The sequence below is a fragment of the Orcinus orca genome, chromosome 18, assembly GCF_937001465.1.
Source record: "Orcinus orca chromosome 18, mOrcOrc1.1, whole genome shotgun sequence".
Lineage (NCBI taxonomy): Eukaryota > Metazoa > Chordata > Mammalia > Artiodactyla > Delphinidae > Orcinus > Orcinus orca.
The window spans coordinates 48,467,807-48,490,926 of NC_064576.1; the positions used below are offsets into that span (position 1 = coordinate 48,467,807).

The window sequence follows — 23,120 nt, forward strand, 5'->3', positions numbered from 1 at the left end:
AGAAAATAATCATCAGAATTCAAGCAGAGGCTGCAAAATCAGTCTTACAGTGGCAAAACTTTTCAGTTTCCTTATGTCTGTGTATAATAGAACATTATATGGTGGTAAGGTATATTAGAGATAATCTGGTTTGGTCCTTCCATTTATAGATAAGGCATTTAAGAACCAGCAAGTTAAGGTCAGAGTCAAAGACACACATATGCAACTGGTATACTACTGAACCAAGACTAGAACAGAGTATACTGATTCCTGACCTAACATCCATTACGAAGTTGTAGAAAGTTTCAAGTCTCCTGTGCATTTGATGATATATTAAAGCAACTTTATATAATATACAACATTTCTGCAAATATTTAGGCAACTGTAACTGATAATTAAATGTCAGTAGTATTTGCAAAAAATAAAAAAATATTTTGAGCTCAAGAGAAAGATCAGTCTCAGATATAATAGTCACTAAATTTGCTTTTCCCTGACCAAAAAATAGATAAATAAAAGTTGTGTTATTATGTGTTGATTAGTACAAAAATGGAACGTTTATTATACTTGCTGTATAAAAACACTTTTCCCAAAGAACTTTTAAATGCACTAACTACTTAATATGTATAAAATAGATAACTAATAAGAACCTGCTGTATAAAAAAAATAAAATAAAATTCAAAAAAAAAGAATAGTTAACTAATATAAAATTCTGAACTAAGTAAGTGAAAAAGCAGTAGCAGCCATATTCAATATGAGCCATATTGAAGCCTGAGGCAAAAGGAAAGGAAAACTTGTGCACCCCGATATACACGATTTTGTGTATTTTTTAAATGGTGAATTTTCCCAGAACATTAAAGTAGTTGAAAAAATGATGAAAAATTGAAAATTTGGTGTATTAAAATTCACAGTATTATTTTTAATTTAAACATTTTATTTATACCCAAACCTAATTTATTATAATTTTACATCAGCTTAAGCTAATTCAAAATTATTCAAAATTATCCCTTGGACAGGAGAAATGGTCAAATATGGTAATTCTCTCAATAAAAATTGAAATAAGCAAAAAGGTATATTTTGAAAATACTACTGATGAGTTTGTGTCTATTAAAAGGAGCACATTTTTTCCTTTAGCCTCAGGCTCTAAAATGCCTCAGCATGGCATTGACCTCTAAAATTTTGATATTTTGTTCATCATGGTTTGTGCATTGAATCTTGATTTTTGAAAAGTATTCCATTCGAATATAGTTTACCTGGATTCCTGAGAATTTTGATGCCCCCTTGAATTCTATGCCTCAGGCAACTGGCTCACTGACCTCACCCTGGTCCCTGCCCTGTGAAAATGTAGAAGAGAACTCTAATCCCCATATGATCCTGCAATCCCACTCCTGGGCATATATCCAGACAAAACTATAATTCAAAAAGATACATGCACCCCTAAGTTCATAGCAGTACTATTTACAATAGCCAAGACATGGAAGCAACCTAAATGTCCATTGACAGATAAATGGATAAAGATGATGTGGTATATATATACAATGGAATACTACTCAGCCATAAAAAAGAATGAAATAATGCCATTTGCAGCAACATGGATGGAACTAGAGATTATCATACTAAGTGAAATAGGTCAGACAGAGAAAGGCAAATACCATATGATATTACTTATATGTGGAATCTAAAATATGACACAAATGAAGTTATTTATGAAACAGAAACAGACTCACAGACATAGAGAAAAGACTTGGTTGCCAAGAAGGAGGGGGAGTGGGGGAGGGATGGATTGGAAATTTGGGAATAGCAGATTCAAACTAATATATATAGAATGGATAAACAACAGGTCCTACTGTATAGCACAAGGAACTATATTCAATATCCTATAATAAACCATAATGGAAAAGAATATGAAATGCATATATATGTATAACTGAATCACTTTGCTGTACAGCAGAAATTAAACACAACATTGTAAATGAACTATACTTCAATAAAAAAATAAAAAGAGAGAAAATATAAATAAATAAATACACTAATTACCTAATTGTGCAAAAAGACCCATGACCTCTAAGATTTCAGAGAAAATGGAAAGGGGGTAGGGGAGTGAATGGACTAAGTTTTTTCAGCAGAGGAAGAATTTCCAAAGCTGTCTGTACCCCACTGCACTATAAGTGATCTAAATGAACAATCTCTCTCTACACAGCTTATCCTGACCAAATACTCTCATGGGATTCTAACCATCCTGATTATATTTAACCTGATTAGGGAAAATAATGTATCATGCTCCAGGATTCCCTTCCTGAGGGCGTTCCCTCCACAGATTCAGCTTTAGACATACTAATGGTGGTTTATAAGGGAACAGTGCACCACAAGAGAGTCTGTAACCCATCCTCTTGTGTGGACAAAAATCCCATTATTCTTTTCAGGTATTCATGGTCAAAGTAGCAGTCAAATGTATACATCTTTTATCCATTTTAATCATAAAATTATGTCACACTTTACCGAATCCAAATGAAAAGCACAATACACATCAACAATGAATGTGAGCCCCCTCCCCCACCCAGAGAACTACTGCATAGCTATTCTTTCGATGAAACAATTTTAGAATTTTTGTTAATGAAGAGTTGGTTTCTTTCAATAAGAATGACCCTAAAGAGTCAGTCAAGTCTATAAAATACAAATTTAAATCCAATTGAGATTGTGTTTAATCAAACAGTTATTTCTAATGTGAAGACTTCAAAAGGCCTACAGAAACATTCTAGGAACCTTCATTGACATCAAGGGGACTGTTCCACACAATGGGAATATGTTTCAGTGCTCTCTCTCAAGTCATTACTGGTGTTTTGTGGGTCACTTTCAAATTTGATAATTCCAACCATTTACCCTTCTTTAAAAGTTTCAGAAGTAATTTATTTTCCACTTATGAAATACAGAACATAAAATTACCTTTAATATTCAAGGGTAGAAATGTAAATGAGAATAAAATAAAAGTTAACCAGCGAAAATTTCATTTTGTCAAATGAATTTGGAATTGGAGCAATGTGCCATGCTTAGACTTCTATTATAACCATTAATTAATATTCTGAATACATATTACTGATTAAGAGATATCTGGCAGCTGGAAATTTTCCTATTTTATTCCTAATTCTTAGTTTATCCATTAAGAGGTTATGGTTCACTATGTGCTTCTGAGAAAATGTTAACATTTAAAATAAAACACAATCATTATCATGACAAAAAGAGGTTGTGAGGGCTTCCCTGGTGGCACAGAGAGTCCGCCTGCCGATGCAGGGGACACAGGTTCGTGCCCCAGTCCGGGAAGATCCCACATGCCGCGGAGCGACTGGGCCTGTGAGCCATGGCTGCTGGGCCTGCGCGTCCGGGGCCTGTGCTCCGCAACGGGAGAGGCCACAACAGTGAGAGGCCCGCGTACCGCAAAACAAACAAACAAACAATCAAAACAAGAGGTTGTGAAACAGACCACAGTGATATTCTGGGCTCAAAAAGTCCAGACATTCCTTGTTCATTGCTCAAAAGACTTCGGATTATTTAACCATAAGACATTCCTGGAGGAAATGATTAAACTTTCTTTTAACCTTGGGGACTCAAATATATCTTCTTTTACCCTAACTAATACAACACCAGCAACTGTAATTTCTAAGTCTAAACTACATATTACTTTCTTATTCTATATTCAGTTTATTATGTTATACATCTCTCCTCTAAATCACCCAGACTTTGTTTCTCTGCTAGGTTTCATATCCAATAAACTGCCAAATACTGTTAATTACTTATTTGTATTGTGTCAAGTCTTTATCTTTCCATTCACACTGACCACCACATGAATTCTGCCTTTATCACTTTATAGGGAAATTACTGAATCAGATTGCTCTCCTGGAAGTCACCACTCCCTTCCTACAATTTGTGCAGTTGTAGAAGAAGGTGTCCCTAAATAGCTACATTAATTATGTTAGGCTCCTGCCCACATATTTGGCTTCCTACTGATCATTAAAAATGCTCAAATACTTGAGTTAACATCTAAAGTTCTGCACAATTTGGTATCCTCAATTTATTTCTTCCAAAGTTATTAATTTTTAAAATAAACTTTAAAATTTTAGATCAGTTTTAGATTTACAGAAAAATTGAGAAGATACTACAGAGTTCCCTATGTCTCACACCCAGCTGGCCTATTTTTAACATCTTACATTCATATAGTACATTTGTCACAATTAATGAACCAATATTGATACTTTATTTGCAATATTGATACTTTATTTGCATTTCCTTAGTTTTTAGCTCATGTTATTTTTCTGTTCAAGGATTCCATGCAGGATATCATTCCTCAATATTTTTATCTGTATGAAGGGAATAAAAATTCCATCCTATAACTTCCACAGCTGTAGATAGGTACATTTTTATCTCACCTAATTTTTAAAGTTTACTTTCACATATTCATTGATTTTCGTATGGTAGATCTAAGGTGTTTTTTCAGACTAACAAAACACTTTTGTTTGTATGCTTCATTAACAAAAAGTCAAATTAGATGTTCCAAGAGCTTTGAATAACACAAACATCTACTGAGGTAAACAACAAAAGATCAGGACTTAGGTCTGTTTCATGAATAATTTCTTTCCCTAGTGCCATGTACAATGTCTGGCACAAATAAATATTGACTCCTTTCATGTAAACTATATTTAAGAGGATAGAAAACATATATGCCACTTTGAATCATCAGTAATGCTTTATATATCAGTATAATTATTACTAGGTAGAGTTTTCTACCTTGTCAAATATTTTTAATAGATATTGCACATTAAGAGCATAAACACAATTATAAAGGGGTACTTAACAGTTCTAAGGGAACAAACTACTTTTACTCTCCCTTAAATAAATTAGAAACAAATTATAGATAACATACTAATTACTATCTATCATATCTATTTATCCTTGAAGATGTTAATAAGGATTTATATGGCAACATACTATTGACTCATTTGAATTTCAGTATGTCTTTGAATCCAAATAGAAATCTGAATCCTTTTTAAAGTAATTTGTGAGGCACATAGGTTCTCCCCCAGACAGAGTTAATAACTGTGCTGTATTATTAAAGAAAAATTGAGTAGTTTAACAATATTGAATTGATATCGGAGAAAAATTGGTTACATCTGAAGAAAATGATAGCAAATCACTCAAACATTGATGGTATTAACAAATGTATTGAGTGTTCAAATGAACTGATGATATGTAAGTAATAAATATACTGAAATGAATGTACATATTTATATTCATAACATAATTCCAAAAACAAATTAGGCAAAATAGGTAACCTCTATTCATAAAAACATATTACCCATAACCTAAAAACAAATAACTTGGATTATGCTTTTTAAAAAGCTTCTTCTTTTATTCTTTTCAACATTCAAATGTTTTTGAATGATGGTTAATAAAATATTGTCACGTGAACACAGAAATAATTAGGTTGTTAATGGGTTTTGAATACTCTTGTGCTAATAAATCTATGTGAAAATGCATTATTATATATTGTTGATACATTTTGTAATTTCAAGGGCAAGTCTTTAGTAACCTGGTACAATTTCCAGGCACAATTACAATACATTGGAGAAGTTAATGATACTCTAGTGGATATAGGCTAAGTGTAATTTAAAAAAAAATTAAGCTTTTGTCATTCAAATTTTGAAAATATATATACAAATATATAAGCTCATGTATGTTTTCATATAAATATGTGTGGGTATAAAACAGAAAATAAATTTAATAATCAAAATATAGAAAGTCAGAGTTATGTCTCACAAAAACAAATCTAGTAGGAGATGTATTTCCTAACCTCTGAAGTTTTATGTAGCCTAGTTTTATTTTAAAATCTCAATATGTTATAGAAGAAAAGAGGGAACAAAAACATAGCACTGGTGTTCTCAGTAAAATTCAAGGAAGAAATCTGGAAAGCTTTGGCTTCTGGAGTGTTGGTTCTTTAATCTTTGTTATTTTAAATATATGTTCTTCTTAAAGTATAAACTCAAGGGGATCTCACATCATGCCCTGAAGTAGTACACTTATCCTTCTTTTTAGTAACTATTCAATGTATGAGTACTTTCAGTTATTCCTTTACTTAGTATTGTCTATTATCACTTTTGGCAAAGCTTTCATTTTCATTATTATTTTTATCACACCTCTATTACTTTAGATGGACTTATATAAATTGACAATTTTAAAAATCAGTACATGTATGTGGCCAACAGTATCAGTATTTCACAAATAAATGAACACTATCTGCTGGGATTCAAATCTAATTATTTTATTGCAAATGTAGCTCTGGGCCCAGTAATATGAAGGACACTTCTGAGCCCTGTGGAATCTTTACCTGCCTCATCTAGGGTTCTGTTGTTGAATTTACTCACAAGATAAGCTTTCATTTTACTGATTTGTCTCCTGTGTTTCAAAGTAGCAATTTGCTTTACCATCTTCCTTAACATGTCAGTTTATCTACTTGCTCTAATTTTTCTGTATATAGTACTATATCAATAATGGACACTCAAAAGCTAACCCAAATTTACCCATCTTTCCCTCAGTATTACAGTATGTTTTGAGTGCCTGCAGTCACATATTTCAAATACAGCAATCATATGTTTCAAATAGATTGTACTCACTTTTTTCATTTCTCTTTTCACCCATTCCTATTGCACCATGTACTTTGCATGCTGCTTTAGCCAGCCAATACTATTAAATAGCCCAACCATATTGTTAAGACATGATGGAAGTTTTTAACATTGAAAAATGTGATGACTCTCTCTTACTCCCTACCCAGATGTTAGGATCTATATTCTCCAAACATTTTCATCCCAATGACTCCCTCTTATTTTCACTACCACTTAGACTGGTTACAACCTTGTTCCTTCTCATGTGGCCATTGCTACTGTGAAAAAATGAAAAGACCAATGAAATTAGAATCAGATCCCTAGGCTAAAATTTTGGCTTGGCCACATAAAAGTTCGATGACCTTAGATTGGTCATTTCCTCTATTCAAAATGGAAATGGCAATGCCTATCTTATAAAATTATTTAAAATTGTGCATGGTAAATGAGATGATTCAATTTAAATGTGCATAATTCAATTACTGGAAGTCATTAACTGTTTGTTGGATTTGTTTCTAACTATAGAAGAACTGGCTTCTCTAAAGATTAATACAATATCATGTTATTTATCAGATCAAGATCCTTTAACATTTATCCAATGACTTCAAGTTCCCTAAAATCTTCTTCTTAATCTGTAGTTTTAATCCTTGATAACCCTTTTTTTTAAACCAAATATTGGTAATACATTGGAGAATAAAAGTATCTCCATCGCACACAGAGCATGCAGATTCTTGAAGGAGACAAGTTAATGCAAAAAAAGCTTTCCACACTAGAAGCCTCTTTCTTGAGTAAGAAAAGAAGAAACTGCAAGAAGACTTCCATGGCTGGTGTATAGTGAGCTAGTAAGAGAATGACAAAGGGGAGGGTTTACTGGCCAAGGTTAAAAGTCTAATTTTTTTTTCAAGTACTCTGTGGAAGCCATTAAAGAGTTTTAATTGGAGTGAAATGTTTGAACTTACATCTCAAACAAGACAGCAAGGGAAGCAGGTGACCACCTACCCTGGGAAGGTATGGTGGTGTGAAAAAGAGGTAGCCTCTGATGGGGGAATACACTAGAGGTGAAACAAAGAAGTAGACTTGGCTTGTGGTAACAATAGGAATTAATGGCACATGCTGGGGTGAGGAAGAGAAGGGAAATAAGAGGAGTTCCTTTGTTTCTGACTGGAGTGACTAGGTAGATGGTGGTACCAATAACTGGAATTATAAGGGCTGTTTGGGAGGGCTTGAGAAAGTAGAAAAAAATGTGTTGGCAGTTTTGGGGTGGAAAAATATGAGGTAAATGGAATTTATTCAAGGTTTTTTCTGCTCCATTTTAATTGAACAAAAACTTTGATCAAATACTTGGAGAACTGTGACATTTCTTAAGAATACATACGGGGTCTTTCCTGGTGGCGCAGTGGTTGAGAGTCCGTCTGCCGATGCAGGGGACGCGGGTTCGTGCCCCGGTCCGGGAAGATCCGACATGCTGCGGAGCGGCTGGGCCCGTAAGTCATGGCCGCTGAGCCTGCGCGTCCGGAGCCTGTGCTCCGCAACGGGAGAGGCCACAACAGTAAGAGGCCCGCGTATCGCAAACAAAACAAAACAAAACAAAACAAAAAAACATACGGACTACAGTGTATTACAAAATGTAGATTATGAATAAAGTGGGATTAAATTTGTGTATATAACATAACTCTAAGTAGTTTGTCAGAGGTTTAAAAGTAAACTAATGTTAAAGCTTAATACAGACAGCATTCAAAAAACAAAATGTATTTTATTTATTACTCAAAAATAGCAAAAGTACCTTTTTATCAAACTTAATGGAAATGAATGGTGAGATAGAACATATATCTAGAACTACCTTGTTATATTCTGTGTTTAACAGTGATCACACATTAATAAAATGACCGTCACATATGAAGGTGACTTTTATAAGTATATAGAAATTAAAGTATTTTCCAATTGGTATCAACAAGTTAGCATGGCAAGTTTTGTGCCTTCTGTCCAGTGCCTAAGTTAACTGCACAATATGTAGCAATGAAATAAAGGTTATTTGAGGTAAAGGCAAATCATCTATATATGGATCAAAAAACAATAGTCTCAGTATTAGATACTGCTGCAGAGGAAGTCACAAAGATAATAATAATAAAATAATGGCAATGAGATGACTATATATGGTACTGAAGAACTGTTCATAACTCTATTCACTTAGGCATAGATAATCGCATTCAACTCTAATTTCAACCCTATTTTCAATTTAGAAATATTAGTATAACTTTTCTGTGAACTCTTCTTTTCACATTGGTATTGAAGACTGTAAATAAGGAAATGGAACTAGAATGAAGAGAGCACAGTCATGACATCAGGCAGACAACTGCTACACCGCAGAGGGCCTAGACTACGGGCAAGTTACATCAGTTCTTTATGCTCAGGTTTTTCACCTATTAAAGATAACAGCCATCTCCTCCGCTTGCCATGAGGACAAACTTGCTTAAAGGTGCTTGGTGCGGTACTTGACATAAGTAGCTATTCAATTTTTTTTTTCTTTTTAATTGCCTGTAACTATTAGCTGTTCTTTTGTTATCTGATTGAATAAGTCCACACAGTTTGTTATATATTTATAATCTTTTAAGGGTTTCATTAGGATTCATATTTAAGGTAGGGTTTTCAGCTCTGCTGTAAATAAAAATGAAAGAGAAAAATCAACTTTGATCATACTTGACAAATACAAATAGATGGTACTTTGAACTGAGTAATCTTTCTTTTGAGTTACATTTATTGCTCAGAATGATTTCAATAAAAACTCTTGGGCTCAGCAATTAAATTACATTATAATATACAAAAATTAGGAAATATTAAACACGCCACTGTCCTTTTGAAATTTGATGAATGATCCGTCTTGGCCATTGGGCTCCTTTGATTTCCAGCGCTCCTATGGTATATTATTAATTGAATCTTCTAAAACAAAATTCTGATCAGTTAACTGTACTCAAAATAAAGTTTTTAATGGCCTATATAATCAGATTCAAGCTTCTTAGTACAGAATTTAAGGTATTTCATAATCTGACCCTAATCCATTTATTTGGTCCAATTTCTCTCCATTATAACTCTACATGTCATACTCCAATAAAAATATCCATACTTATTTGTCAGTCCTGGATCATGCTATGACTTGTCATATCTCTAGCATGATCTTGGATCATGCTATTATCCCAGCTTCAAATATTCAATTCATCTGTGTCCTGTAAGTCCTACTCTACTTTCAAGACCCTATTAAAGGCACATCTAATTCATGAAGTAATTCTTTATTCATTTCTCTAGCAGAATTTTATTTTTATTTATTACATATATTACAGTATTTACCAAATGGAACTATAGCTAGATGGATAGAGGAATGACACTTTCAAAAACCAAACACCTTGAAGGCAGTCATATACATGGGTACTGAAATAATATGCATTGTATTAATTTATTCATATTTTAATGGTAATGAGAGTCACTCCTGAGCAAGAGTCACAATACACTCCATGAGTAAAAAAAAAAAAAAAAAAATCACATATATTTACTTAAGATTCAAACTATTTTCTATTGTTTTCCAACAGTGTGGAGTAATACCTATGTACATCATGAAGTCATTCTGCATGTATTAAAATTTTCTGAAGTTTTCTTGCCATCCTTCTTTTAAATATCTTTAAAAATGTTAGCCTGGAGGGGAAAAAGTTCAGATGTCTATATAAAGGACATTATGTAATAAACGTAGTAATTAAAATTGGAAGGAAATGGCCCAGGACAAAAACAAAACAAAATTTCATCCCTCAGTATAAATATTCAAAACCTCAAAGAAAATAAAATCCAGGGCAGATGAATCAATCTCCATGAAATATGTATTTTGTTTCAAAAATATACCCTGTATCAGAGGTGGGAGTGCATTTGTTACCTGTCTGCAAATCCCAAAAGTACTACTCAAAATGTTCTTATGACATGATTAAACATTTAAATGTTCCAGGATGAAACATTTGAGTGATCTTCCCAAAGTAAATATTTATCACATTAAAATGATTACAGGGGTGATAGAATATTTTTGTCTATATTTGATTTAAGACATCCCCCACTGCAGATTTCTATTATGATTTAATAGGAAACTGGATTAAATCATTTCTCTTGTTGGTAGATATTTTTTTTTCATCATGTTACTACTGGGATCATCATTAGTATAACTAACTGTCAAGAATTTAAGGAAGGAAAAGCTCCAATATGCAAATTAAGTAAAAATTTTAAATTTCTTGTCCTATTTTTTTTTTTTTTTTTTTTTTTTTGTGGTACGCGGGCCTCTCACTGTTGTGGCCTCTCTCGTTATGGAGCACAGGCTCCAGACGCGCAGGCTCAGCGGCTATGGTTCACGGGCCCAGCCGCTCCGCGGCATGTGGGATCTTCCCGGACCAGGGCACAAACCTGTGTCCCCTGTATCGGCAGGCGGACTCCCAACTACTTACGCCACCAGGGAGGCCTTCTTGTCCATTTTGAAATCCAAAAAAATTTCAGGTCTGGAAGTTATTTTGCTATTCATTCGGTGGTAAAATTGACTTGAACTGACATGGGCTATCTATATTATTCATTTATTCAATTTAATGTGAATATTTAGACTTTTCTCTACAAAACTGATCATGTGTTTCATTGTGAGTACTGGTACAGTTCCCAGTGGGGATGTTACATAATACATGGTGTATGCAATACATCATCTTTCTAAAATTTGAAATTTTTTTTAATTCTAGAAAACATCTATACTATAGGCCTACACATCAAAACATCAGCTTTAAAGACTCCTTGGGAGCTATAAAATTGAGAAGTACAAGAGGAGTTAATTTAAATATGTTAATGTATTTGGTTTGATACATTATATGTTCCTATTTCTTATTTTTTTAACAAATATAAATATGAAATAATAGCCGTATCTCTTTTTGACAGGTGTTCATCTTGCAATAGATTATCTTGGTAATTGTATGAGCTCCTCTGGCGTTTTGCAAATCTGAGTGTTATTTATATAATACGTGTTTTTTGTGAAATAATGAGATTGATGAAATTTGCTTTCCATTTTATAGAGAAGATCAGAACCTACAACTATTTTCCCTTTGCCTACACATCACTGTTTATCTTTTCAAATTTATTTCTCCTTTCTTTCCTTTACAGAAAAAGTTTATCTTCACTTTAAAGCTAGCATCCCCATTATACTGGAATAACATCTATCTCATCCAATCCTTCAATAATTCCTCTAGGTGGATCATTTACCTCAGTATATTGATACTCAGATACCTTGAATAATTAAAGCATTTTCCATCTGTAATACCACCTTCTTTAGCTACTTTTTCCCCCTTTCTTCCTCTTATTCATAAACAGAGTTTTAACATAAGAGGAAATAATTTGCACTGCAATTCACCAATGAAAATCACATTGCTGAACTTTCCTGGTGGTGCAGTGGTTAAGAATCCACCTGCCAGTGCAGGGGACACAGGTTCAAGCCCTGGTCCGGGAAGATCCCACATGCCACGGAGTAACTAAGCCCATGTGCCACAACTACTGAGCCTGTGCTCTACAGCCCACAAGCCACAACTACTGAAGTCCACACGCCTAGAGCCCGTGCTCCACAACAAGAGAAGTCAATGCAATGAGAAGCCCGCTCACCGCAACAAAGAGTAGCCCCTGATCACCACAACTAGAGAAAGCCCGCATACAGCAATGAAGACCCAATGCAATAAAAAATAAATAAATAGATTTATTTTAAAAAAATATATGATTCCAAGTAAATGTTCCTTTTTTTGAAGTAGTGAGCTCTGGAAGTCATACATTTAATGCCAGTGATGCCAGATCACATATTTGGGACTGTCCTCAGAACTAGTTTGTGAACCATAAAACAGAAGCAAGCTCAGTATCATTTTGTTTTAAATAAAAACAGAGTTGTCCAGATTGATTTAATGAATTGATTTAATTTGGCTCTCAATTATGTTGTCTGGAAATGAAATCTAAAAACTCTTGGCTTCAGTCAAATACTTCATCTAGTTGGTCTCCAGATTTTGGATTTTCACACAACATACTGATTATGTCTCATTCAGATTGAACAATTGTTGAACTTTTCTCCTTTCCAACTTCTTACTGTTGTGTTCTGAAGGATTCTGTCCTGGACTCTATTCTCTTTTCTCCCAATAATCCCTGTCATCAGTTTACTTTAAGTATGATCCCATATCAATGGCTTCTATGTTTATACCCCCCACCTCTCCTCCCATTACCAAACTGTAATTTTCAGTTGGCTCTTCTGTTACTCATCTAAACTCTTTTTACTTCCCAAATGTTTTCCCCATGATGACCTCACCCTGTTTTTACCATTTAGTAAATTGAACTCAGTTATCCAAATCACAATCCTAATGTCTATCACAGCAAGTTTTATACTACCTTACTGCTTTCTGAAAGTTTTCTCAAAGATCTGGTTAACTGAAGTTTTTGGCTTGTTTGTTTGTTTTCTTCCCCAGCATTCTTGAATGGTAAATTTCTTTATTAAATCGATTCCTATATAGAAATAAGCATTGGTCATTTAGAGAAAATGCTAAAAGTTTCAAATATTTATGTGTTAATTTAATATATGTGGTATATATTACATAAAAGCTTACTTAAATGCATTAAATAATTCAAGTGCTATTACATTTACTTGGGCATCAAATGATTTTTTTCTAAGTAATTCATTAGAATCATAAAAGTAGTGGTGTGTACTAAAAGAAGTTTTTAATCTTTCACTTTGTTCCATTCTTACTACCTCTTCACCACTCTAGGCCTCATTTTGCCTTGCCATGTATTACTTGCCCAGCTTCCTAATTGTATTCCCATCCCCCAAGACATTGTCATAAAAATCATCCCTTTAAAATGAAAGTTTGAACTGCCACCTCCTGAACCTCCAAGGGCTGCCTCTCAGTGGTCCCATCATTGGGCTTCTACTTACCTCCCCAGTCTCTACCTGCCATTCCCACTCTTAACATCCCTACTCACATGCCTCTAACAGCAGCTTGCCATGCACTGCTTCCTTTCACCTATGTTTCTGAGAGTGCCCATCATCTTCCCTCTCCCAACTTCACTCTGCCAAGTAAGCCAAACATTTTTTGAAGAGTCAGCTCAGATGTGTTCTTCTCCAGGAATGTTCTTTGAGCCTCCAACTCTGGGCCGGGTTTCCATTCTCCTGACTCCATTAATACTCAGGACATATCTCTCTCTCACTGCACCAAACTCATGGTTTGTATGTCAAATTTATTTAATACAGTGTGAGCTTCTTGAGGACCCAGCCTGTGCTTTAGTGCATCTTTGTATCCCGAGCACAGTCATTTATTAGAAGAAAACTTAAGTGATTGAATAAACGAATGAATGACTGAAAATCTCTCTTGGCACCACCATTCCTCAGCACACTAAGAAAGTATCAAGTACCCACAGGTAGCACAGGTATAGGTACTGTGTCCAGATTGAAGAAATATTTACATCCTAGGGCTTAGTGACAAATAATCCAGTAGTGTCAGTATCTAACTTCTGGAATGATACATTTAATTGACCTTTTGGAGCTTTTATTCAATATATATTAAATATATGAATATGTGAAATACTTATTCAATATATATGAAAGAATCAAGAATGAAGCTCTGGAGCTTGGCAGTTGACATCTTCAAGTTAATAAGGAAAAGAAGTGTGACGACAAATCTGAAGTACCTGTTCAGAGGCTTTGAGGTCTCTATTAATGTGTCATAGAAATTACACAGAAGGATGGAAAGGGCTCTAGACAGAAAATTATAAACCTGGAACTAGTGCTACCTCTGTCACTAACTTGAAGACCCCATGGAAATCACTTAATCTGTTTTCTTATCTACACAATAGGGGAATTATACTTCAAGGATTCTTACCCTAATGTTTTGTAATACGTCTTTCAAAAGAATAGAGAACCTGCAATATTAAACATGCTATTAAAGTGAAATAACAGGAAATTGCTGGGAGAAGTTTTAGACCTAATAACATTATTTTCTTACAGTTCTTAATTAACAGATGAGCTGATAACTATTTTATATTTTTAGAATTTATGGACACACTCCTGCTTTCATAAAAAATGTATGTAATATTAGTATAGAATTTTATTTATAAAAATGAAAAGAAATTGTCATTATTTATATTATAAAAAACACAAAAAGTAAAATCCTCTGTTTTTTTTGGGAATATTTGAGAGAGTGTGTAATTCTAAGGCTGGGGAGGGTTCCCCTGTCCCAAGTATAAGGCAAAATGAGTGTCAAAAGTTTGGGAAATACTGTTCCAACATTTCCTAATTGGAATCTTTCAGGAAAAGTCATTGCTGTGCTTACTAAAAGCAAGAGAATCTCAAAATCACAGTGAGTCTATAGTAAATCATGCAACACTTGTTAGAGAGGCTTTACGATGAGCAACAAATGTGAGGGTGATAAAATCTCTCTATTTTCATGATACCAGATGCTGGATTCTGGAAGCAGATGTTTGCACACGAGAAAAGAGATGTCATTGAAACTTTTAAAGTTAGGTGAACTGTGGGACGGTTGCAAAGCCTGGTAAGCAAAAACAAAGTGAAAGTGCTCACAGTTTGAGAAATATTTTGTCTAGTAAAATGTAAGGCCAGATGAATTGGGAATGCCCTAAAAGATAGCACAGGGAGGTGATAAAATTGATATTACCTTGCTCTTGGATAGATGCAGCCTAATAAAAACTTACAGGACTTGAAAATAATATGAATTCTTGACAAATAATACAATTTCTTAAATACCACGTATGCAAATCATAAAGCAGCAGTGTTTCTAAAAATTTGTAAATGATTCCTCTCTGGCATTAAATATTCAAAGTTCCTTCCCACCCCCAATATATGGCAGTAATTTCCCATTTCCTTCCTAAGACAAATTTCCTATTAGTAAGTTTATAGCAAAATTTATTTTAAAAATGATTTTCATAGATCGCCAGATGGCTGCTGAGAGGATGGACACAGTCACCTCCTTCATGTTCTTGCTTCCGCAGAAGTGGATTTGCTGTTGCCTGTTACGGGTAGGCCTGGGAAAAGACACTGCTTGATTGGAAGATTCAGACTGCAGTAACCATAATGCAGAAGAGAAAACAGAACAGAAGCTTGAGAATATAAAAGTACTATGCTAGTACTTTTCTATTCAGGGTCAGTTCTAGGGGAAATTGCAAGGTAGGTCAAGTTTGTGTTCAGCATCCCAGCCCTCTGTCTCAATAACCTCCTCCCAAATCCTGAATGTATGGCTCCACCCTCACTTCAGTGGACAAGGACCTCAACTTCCATTCTCCCATTTCCCTACTATTGCTTTCGTAAATATCTCCTTCATGTAAAGTATAGGTTGTACAAACATTAAACTGTTTCCTTTCCAGACATAATTAGAAATATGGTGAAATTGCAGTCATTATGCAGTGAATTAAGAGGAAAATTAGAAGAAGTGGGGCTCAGAGCCTTGCCAAACTCTGAAATCCTATAACAAATACTAAAGTCGTTCCAGCTAGCCTAATCCTGTTTTGAATATGGAGCCCACAAGCAAAATTCAAACACTGACTTAAAGAAAAAAAGGAACAACAGCAAAAAACAATTCTTTAGCTTTATTTTTTGTAGTTTTCTAGAATGTCCTCTGGGAAGAGTGAAGGCACCCCTTAAGAACACAATTTACTTTTAAAACTGAATTCACTGGAGCAAACCTAGTTTATTTGTCATTTCCATTATTCTCAATTTTCTATTGATTATGTTTTATTAGATTTTAATCAGGGATTCCATTGTGAAATGTCTTGAACCCAGAATGTAATTTAAGAAGTCAGATTTTTCTAGCAGTAGAGAGAACGGGGGAGGCACAAAATTGAAGAGAATAAAACAAATTATAAGGCAAGTAAATAAGATGAGAAATGAAAAAGAATTTGATTGGAGCAACTCCTGAGGCTCAAAAATGTCCTGGAATCCAGTCACCAGGGAAGGGACCAACATCTGGCCCCCACAGGGCATTACATCCTGTGCTGGTGATGCATCCACTGCAATCTCTAGCACAGGATGTGAGTACTCACGATGTACAATGCTACTCCACTAGCTTCAGAGTTCAATTCAAAGACTTGGTTTCAGTTAATTATAAAGATATCAGAAGACTGATTATCCTTGGAAAATTGAGAACAGTCACACAGCTATCAATAACAAGCTCAGAAAAATTGCCAGTCAGCATTTATAAAGACTGCACATTTATTATTTGGGAATCAACAGAGACTACTGAATTTTGGGGAAAGCTTATTAAGTCTTTTAAAAGAAAAACAAAACACTTATTGCTAACAATCAAAATACTCTACAAGGTTTCTGATGGATAGAAATAAAGAAGTCAAAGTATAAATAATATTCTGAGGTATAAAGAGTAATTTACCTACAAAAATTTTTGAAAGACTTTTGTTCTTTATAAAACTGTATGTGACTCTTCTTTACAGAAGTAACATTATGTATTTTTATTAGTTCTTGATATAAATTAGTTTTTGTCATTCCAAAATATAAAATCAGAAGAATAAGATGAAATGTATTTTGGTCAATTTTCTGTGTCATTTTTTGATAAATAATGACTTATTAAATAGAAATATATATATATATATATATATATATATATATATATATATATATGCCTTTCTAAGGAATTTGCTACTATGGCACCATACACATTCCAAAACATATGGATTGTTTTACCTATTATCTCCCTCTCTCCCTCTCTCTCTCTCTCTCTCTCCCCACTAACCTACCTACCTACATTTAATATTTGATGGGGAATGTATGGGGAAAAATCTAATTGACAAACAGAGAGGCAGAGCACAAAACTGAACTCAAATAGAAAAAGAAAATACTAAGCACATTCTTTGAGATTTTTTTTAATCACACTAAGAGAAGCTAAAACAACTTCTTTCTATTATAGGTTTTATTAACATAAAATCCTTAAAGCTATCTTCAGCTGTAGTGCAGTACATCACACCTTCATTTAACTACTGAATCCTTTAAAATATTTTTTCTAAAATAATGGGCAACACATACTAGGGCTGTATATTTGGGATGCTTAAACTGATGATAGCAAAAATACACAAATATCAGGAACAGAACAAATGGAAAAAATCTAACAGCACAAAAGAGAAGAAAAACAGTAAAAATTGAGCTAATAAAATAAAATCTCAAATGGACTAAGTTATTTGCAAAGGAAAATCATTATTAGCATAGAAATTTCCATTGAAAATATGAAGACTATTTTTTAAATTTACTTTAATTTCTAACTTAAAGAAATATTTTAATTTAAAATAGAACATTATTTTTCTTAATAGAGATAATTTAAACAGGGAAAGAAGCCAATTAAACTAATAAAAATATAAAATATAATTATACTACTGATTTTTTAATTGAAAACTATTAAGGCACTACTATAAATTTTTAGGACAAGCAAAAGACTGATAAACAGGTTTCTTTTTGTTTAGCTTTTGTTTTAAAGGAAATTTATTTATGTTTTTTAAGGTATTTTAAAAGGCATTAAAAATTAGGGTTAACATATGAAACTTGGACATGAGATAATTGCTTGAATATGGCTGTCATCTTCTTTCATCTGTAAAGAAAATTATTCTTTGTAGGTGTGCATTAAATTAATTTGGCATTGGCTCTCATGATGCTTTTCAAATAAATTAATAGAGGACATTGACCAAGAAAATGGCTGATTGCTTCTTCAAACATTTTAATTTTTTTTTTTCTGAGTAAACAATTCATTATGTGAATAGTATAAAGTATTGGTTAAGAGGGCAGACCCTGAAGGCATGCTATTTTATTTCTAATGCTGACTTCACTACTTATAGCACAGAACATTGAGAAAATTTCTTAACAACTATTAAATGTGAGAGTAACAGTAGTCACCTATCTATAAGTGTAATGAAAACTAAATAGGATATTATGTTTTAACCACTGAATAATTCAATGAATATAACCTATTTTGATGTTTTCCCTCAAGGTTCGCATACATGAACTTAAGTTTTAACTTATCCTTCAATGTTTATTTGATATCTAGTCATAGCAATGAATCAGAAAATATATTTGAGCTAATTCTCCCATTTGGGGATAAAGTTGTACAGAAAAGACACAAATTCCGGGCATATCTGGACCTAAGATAAAATTCCAACCTGCTTGGCAGGTTAATAAATTTCCCATAAGCTCAGTTTTCTTACATGTAAGATAAAAATGATAACTATCTTAGAGTTTGCAGGTTAAATATGTTAATGTTGAAATGAAGTTGGCACAGTTTATGGTAAGTAGGAAAAACTCAATAAATACTAGTCTCCTCCTCTGAATCTGGATAGGTAGATAGATAGATGTATGCATAAAATACATAGAAGAAAGAGAAAGAGAGAGAGAGAGGGAAGGAGGGAGACAAAAAGATTATCTAGATGATGGAGAGAGAAAGACAGATTGGAGGTAGACAGAGAGATAGATAGGGAGATAGATGGCAGATAAAGGTAGATGAGAGAGGAGATATGAGAGAGAGAGAGAGCCAAACAGAGAAAGGTCTCCCATCTCAACTAGTTACATACAGTTTCTTGAAGGCAGGCTTCAAGTCAAATTTATTTTTGATGTTCCCAAAAAATCTAACTTTCCTTACATATTGAAAACATTTGATAATATTTATTAAATAAATGAATTGATGAATCAAATCTGTCGATCAATCAATGAAATACTCCTTCAAAATCATGTGTTAAAGTAGAAGTCAGTCTCTCTCCTATAAATTCAGAGATTACTTTCTAAGTATGGCTTTCAGATTCATAACTTTCTCATGTTTGTTAATAAGGATATGTGGAAACTACTTGTTTTACAGGAGATATATCTATTGGCATTCTCACTCATAGACTAGCAATTATTTTATGTGTAATATTAATTAAAATATGTGTCAACCACATTTTCTTTTAAGAACAATAGCCACCTTTCTATGATATTACTTTTTGATATCAAAATAGGAAAAAACAGCTTTTCAGTATAAACTCCATTTTCAGACATATATTTCATTTTTCTATAGGGGTCTTTTTTTCATTCCTATCAAATACATTGCCCAGTCAGTGGATGGAAAGGAATTAAAAAGTTAATAGTGAGCAGCAGACTTTTTTAATTAACAAAGTTTCTCATGAAGATAGGACAAAATGCAAACTCTTTACTTACTCTATGCAGCTTTACAAATAGTGGCCAGTGAATTACCTGTAAATCACTTTATCACACACATAGATTAGTCTGTTAGGCTATGCATTCACATATCAAGATCCAATAACCCATTACTTAAAATGTGCCTAAAATATTCATATATTATAATATTGCATAGTCAAACCCATCAAGACCACTTAACTCACTTCAAGTAAACATTCAAGTGTGCAGGAACTGTGAATATTAGATAAGTATTCAAATAGCTTTTGTTTAAAATAATTTTTAAAACAATATTGCATTGTTATGCAAAAAGTTGCTAAGACATATCTGGCACTTATTACTTAGAAAAGAAGGCTTTTGCGAGGTTATCCTTAAAATAAAGCCAGCATAATTATATTTAGTGCAGAAACTTTTATATATATGTATATATATATATATGAATTTATTTCTGTATTGAATGTATGTGTGCGAGTGTTTGAACTCAAATTTCAACATGAATAGAGAAATTAAAAAGCATTCTATCTGCTGATGTATATGTGATAGGACTGACTGCACTAGAGGCAAAAAATTTACCCTTTATGAATCACCAATCATTAAATGACTTAGAAGAATACATAAATATGTCCATATAGCTTAAATGTAGTCTCTCATAAAACTTAAATAAATATTAAACATATTTAAATACTATTAATATTTTGAAAACTAATATTAACTAATATAATATGCATTTGTAATTCTGAAATTCGATTTATACAACAGCTCTTTTCATTTCTTATAATTGGACATAACAAAAGCTTATTCACAACATCTAAGTCTCACACTTAAGACTAGCTTAATTCTCTTTGGGTGAATCATTAGTAAATATTCTATTGTGTTTGAAACAATAAAAATATCAAAATTAATTTAAAAAGGCATATCAAACTAATAAATTGAAGATAGACTTTTAGCAAAAAACATATGTATTTATGAAGAAGTATTTCTTTTTTAACTCTATCAGGGTAAACAAGTTCATGTTTATTTGCTATCCAGGAAGACTTAGACATAAATCAAAAGGAGCCAGAAGTCTGGCTTAGCTGTTATTTGACTCTTGAAAAACTATCTTGAAGCTAAAATCCACACTAAAAATACATCAACACTAATAAGAGCTATACAATTCCAATCGAGTTTTCATTTCACCTAAAAGCGTTGAATTTATTCATCTTAATCTGTATATTAAAACGTGCATATCTAGCTAACATATGCTATATTTTCCTTTAATAAAATGCAAAATAGCAAAGGCTGGAAAATGTTCATAAAGATAAGTACAATCTAGTGACTTTGGGCAAGTTCTCATCTTAAGAAGATTACAGACCAAAATCCATGGCCTTCCTTTTTCTGTGGTTACTGAGGTATTGAATAATTGCTTTCTGTCTGGGGCAACCTCAGAACTTGCTGTTCCTTTTGCTATATCGTCAATGGTCCATTCCAAGGTGATAAACTACAACTCTAGTACTATGAGGTTTATAATGATTGCTTAAGCTTTACACTTTGTAAGCATTGGAAGACTTCACTCACCTTGTTCAAGTGGTTGGCTTTTAGTTGAAGTAGTTTTCATCTTGAGTGCCTCCCTAACAGACATGTCACAGCAGGAGCCTTTGTTAGTGTCTTGGTCACTGTCAGCCTGATCACTGTCCCCGTGCCCACTGTCTCTCAGGCTGGCTCTTTCTGGGTCCTTAAACGTGGAGCTACTGAAATACATATAAAGAAAAAGAAGAGAAAGTGTTGTCTCTACGAGTTTGAATCTGAAGTGTAATCTCTAGCAAAGCAATTTTGACATGAATGCAAATGGGGAGGCTGAGAAAGTTATTTAATAGGCCTTACCTTTGAACAAACTGCTGCCTGCTGCCCATGTAATTGGGCTCTGCGGGAAAATTGTCTGTCTGCGAAAGAGAAGGAAAAAAATACGTATAGTTGTACACTGGACAAATCTCCTGCAGAGCAACAAGACTTCCTAGTGGAAAAATGATTAATAATTCAAAAATTCCCTTAATCTTCAAATTTGTACATTTTAATTAAATTGGAAATTGCTGACATGTAATTATGTACTCAGAACAATTAAATGATTCCGGTCCACAAATTACCTGTTAAAGTAAACAATGAGCCTGTCATAACTGGCATTCTCTGTTAGTACCAGGATGGATAACACTGTCTGTGTTGTTTCATTACTTAGGTATTAAGATTGAATATTTGTGGGAGGAGTGGAAAAATGACCTAATTTCTCCATATTAAAAGCATGAATTATTTAATAATACTCATTTTTAAGCATAATTACATCATCTGCTGGGATTCTTTGCCCTTCTTGATATAACATCATTTAAAGTCACCCACTCCTCAATTAAGGGATATAAAACCTTTCCTTCAAATTTTACCAGTAACAAATACAGGCATGGCACCTATGGTTGGACTCATCTCTATAGTGCATCCTTATCTGCATCCTTACTATGGAAATTGTACTCAATACAAGGGAAAGGGCTGTTACTTCCTGGTTATTAAAAACAAAGTAAAATAAAAGTAAGAATTAAAATGTTACTTAAAGCAGTGGGAGTAAAGACACTGAGAAACGAGGCTTGTTTTTGTGTTTGTTTTTGCTGCTTCCAAACTGACGTGGATGTCTGCCAAATAGAACTGAATTCTCCTTGTACCGTAGAACAGAGTCTTTTGCGAAAAAGAGAGTAGATCTTTCATAGGTTTCCCTATACTGTACATTCATACACGTTACTTCTTCTTGCAGCTGACTCAGCAACAAAGGTTCTCCTGTTTTCTGCCTCACTTCATGTCACACCATTGTGCTCTGAAGCAGCTATGGGTTCCTACAAGATCATCCAGCATGCAAGTATCAGTGACACAGGAGCGTACAATTCATGAAGCAGAGGGACCAAGGTAAGGTTTAATGTAGAGCAGTATGTATTTTTCCTTATAAATAAGACTAATTTAAACTAACAGGACTCTTTTTTTTAATCCCATGTAATAATTTAAATTATTTGGCTTTTTAAACTATTATTGGAAAAAACATGTTAACAGTAATAGCTTAAACTACTATCTAAGTTTCACTGTCTTTTAGAAGTTGGGGGACAGGAAAAACCCTCACAAATTTCTTAATCTATAATCTTTTCTTGCTGTTGTTCAAATGACCTTTGTCAAAATAAATGCAAAGATGAAGGTAAACAAGGTAGATTAATTTCTCATTTCTAATCCACTTTAACTAGTAATTGGTAGCAGACATTTTTTATTAACATGTTTTTACTAATTTCCAGATT

At 33.4% G+C, this 23,120-nt stretch overlaps 1 protein-coding gene across 1 annotated transcript in view; it reads right to left on the minus strand.

The window, feature by feature from the left end:
- PCDH17 (protocadherin 17) overlaps positions 1–23,120 on the minus strand; it is a 102,645-nt gene that overhangs the window by 43,697 nt on the left and 35,828 nt on the right. Inside the window, exons 2-3 of the mRNA XM_004279921.4 lie at positions 21,685–21,743; positions 21,379–21,551 (exon numbers count right to left, since the gene is read on the minus strand). Coding sequence (XP_004279969.1) covers positions 21,379–21,551; positions 21,685–21,743 — 232 coding nt within the window. The remainder of the gene's footprint in view (positions 1–21,378; positions 21,552–21,684; positions 21,744–23,120) is intronic.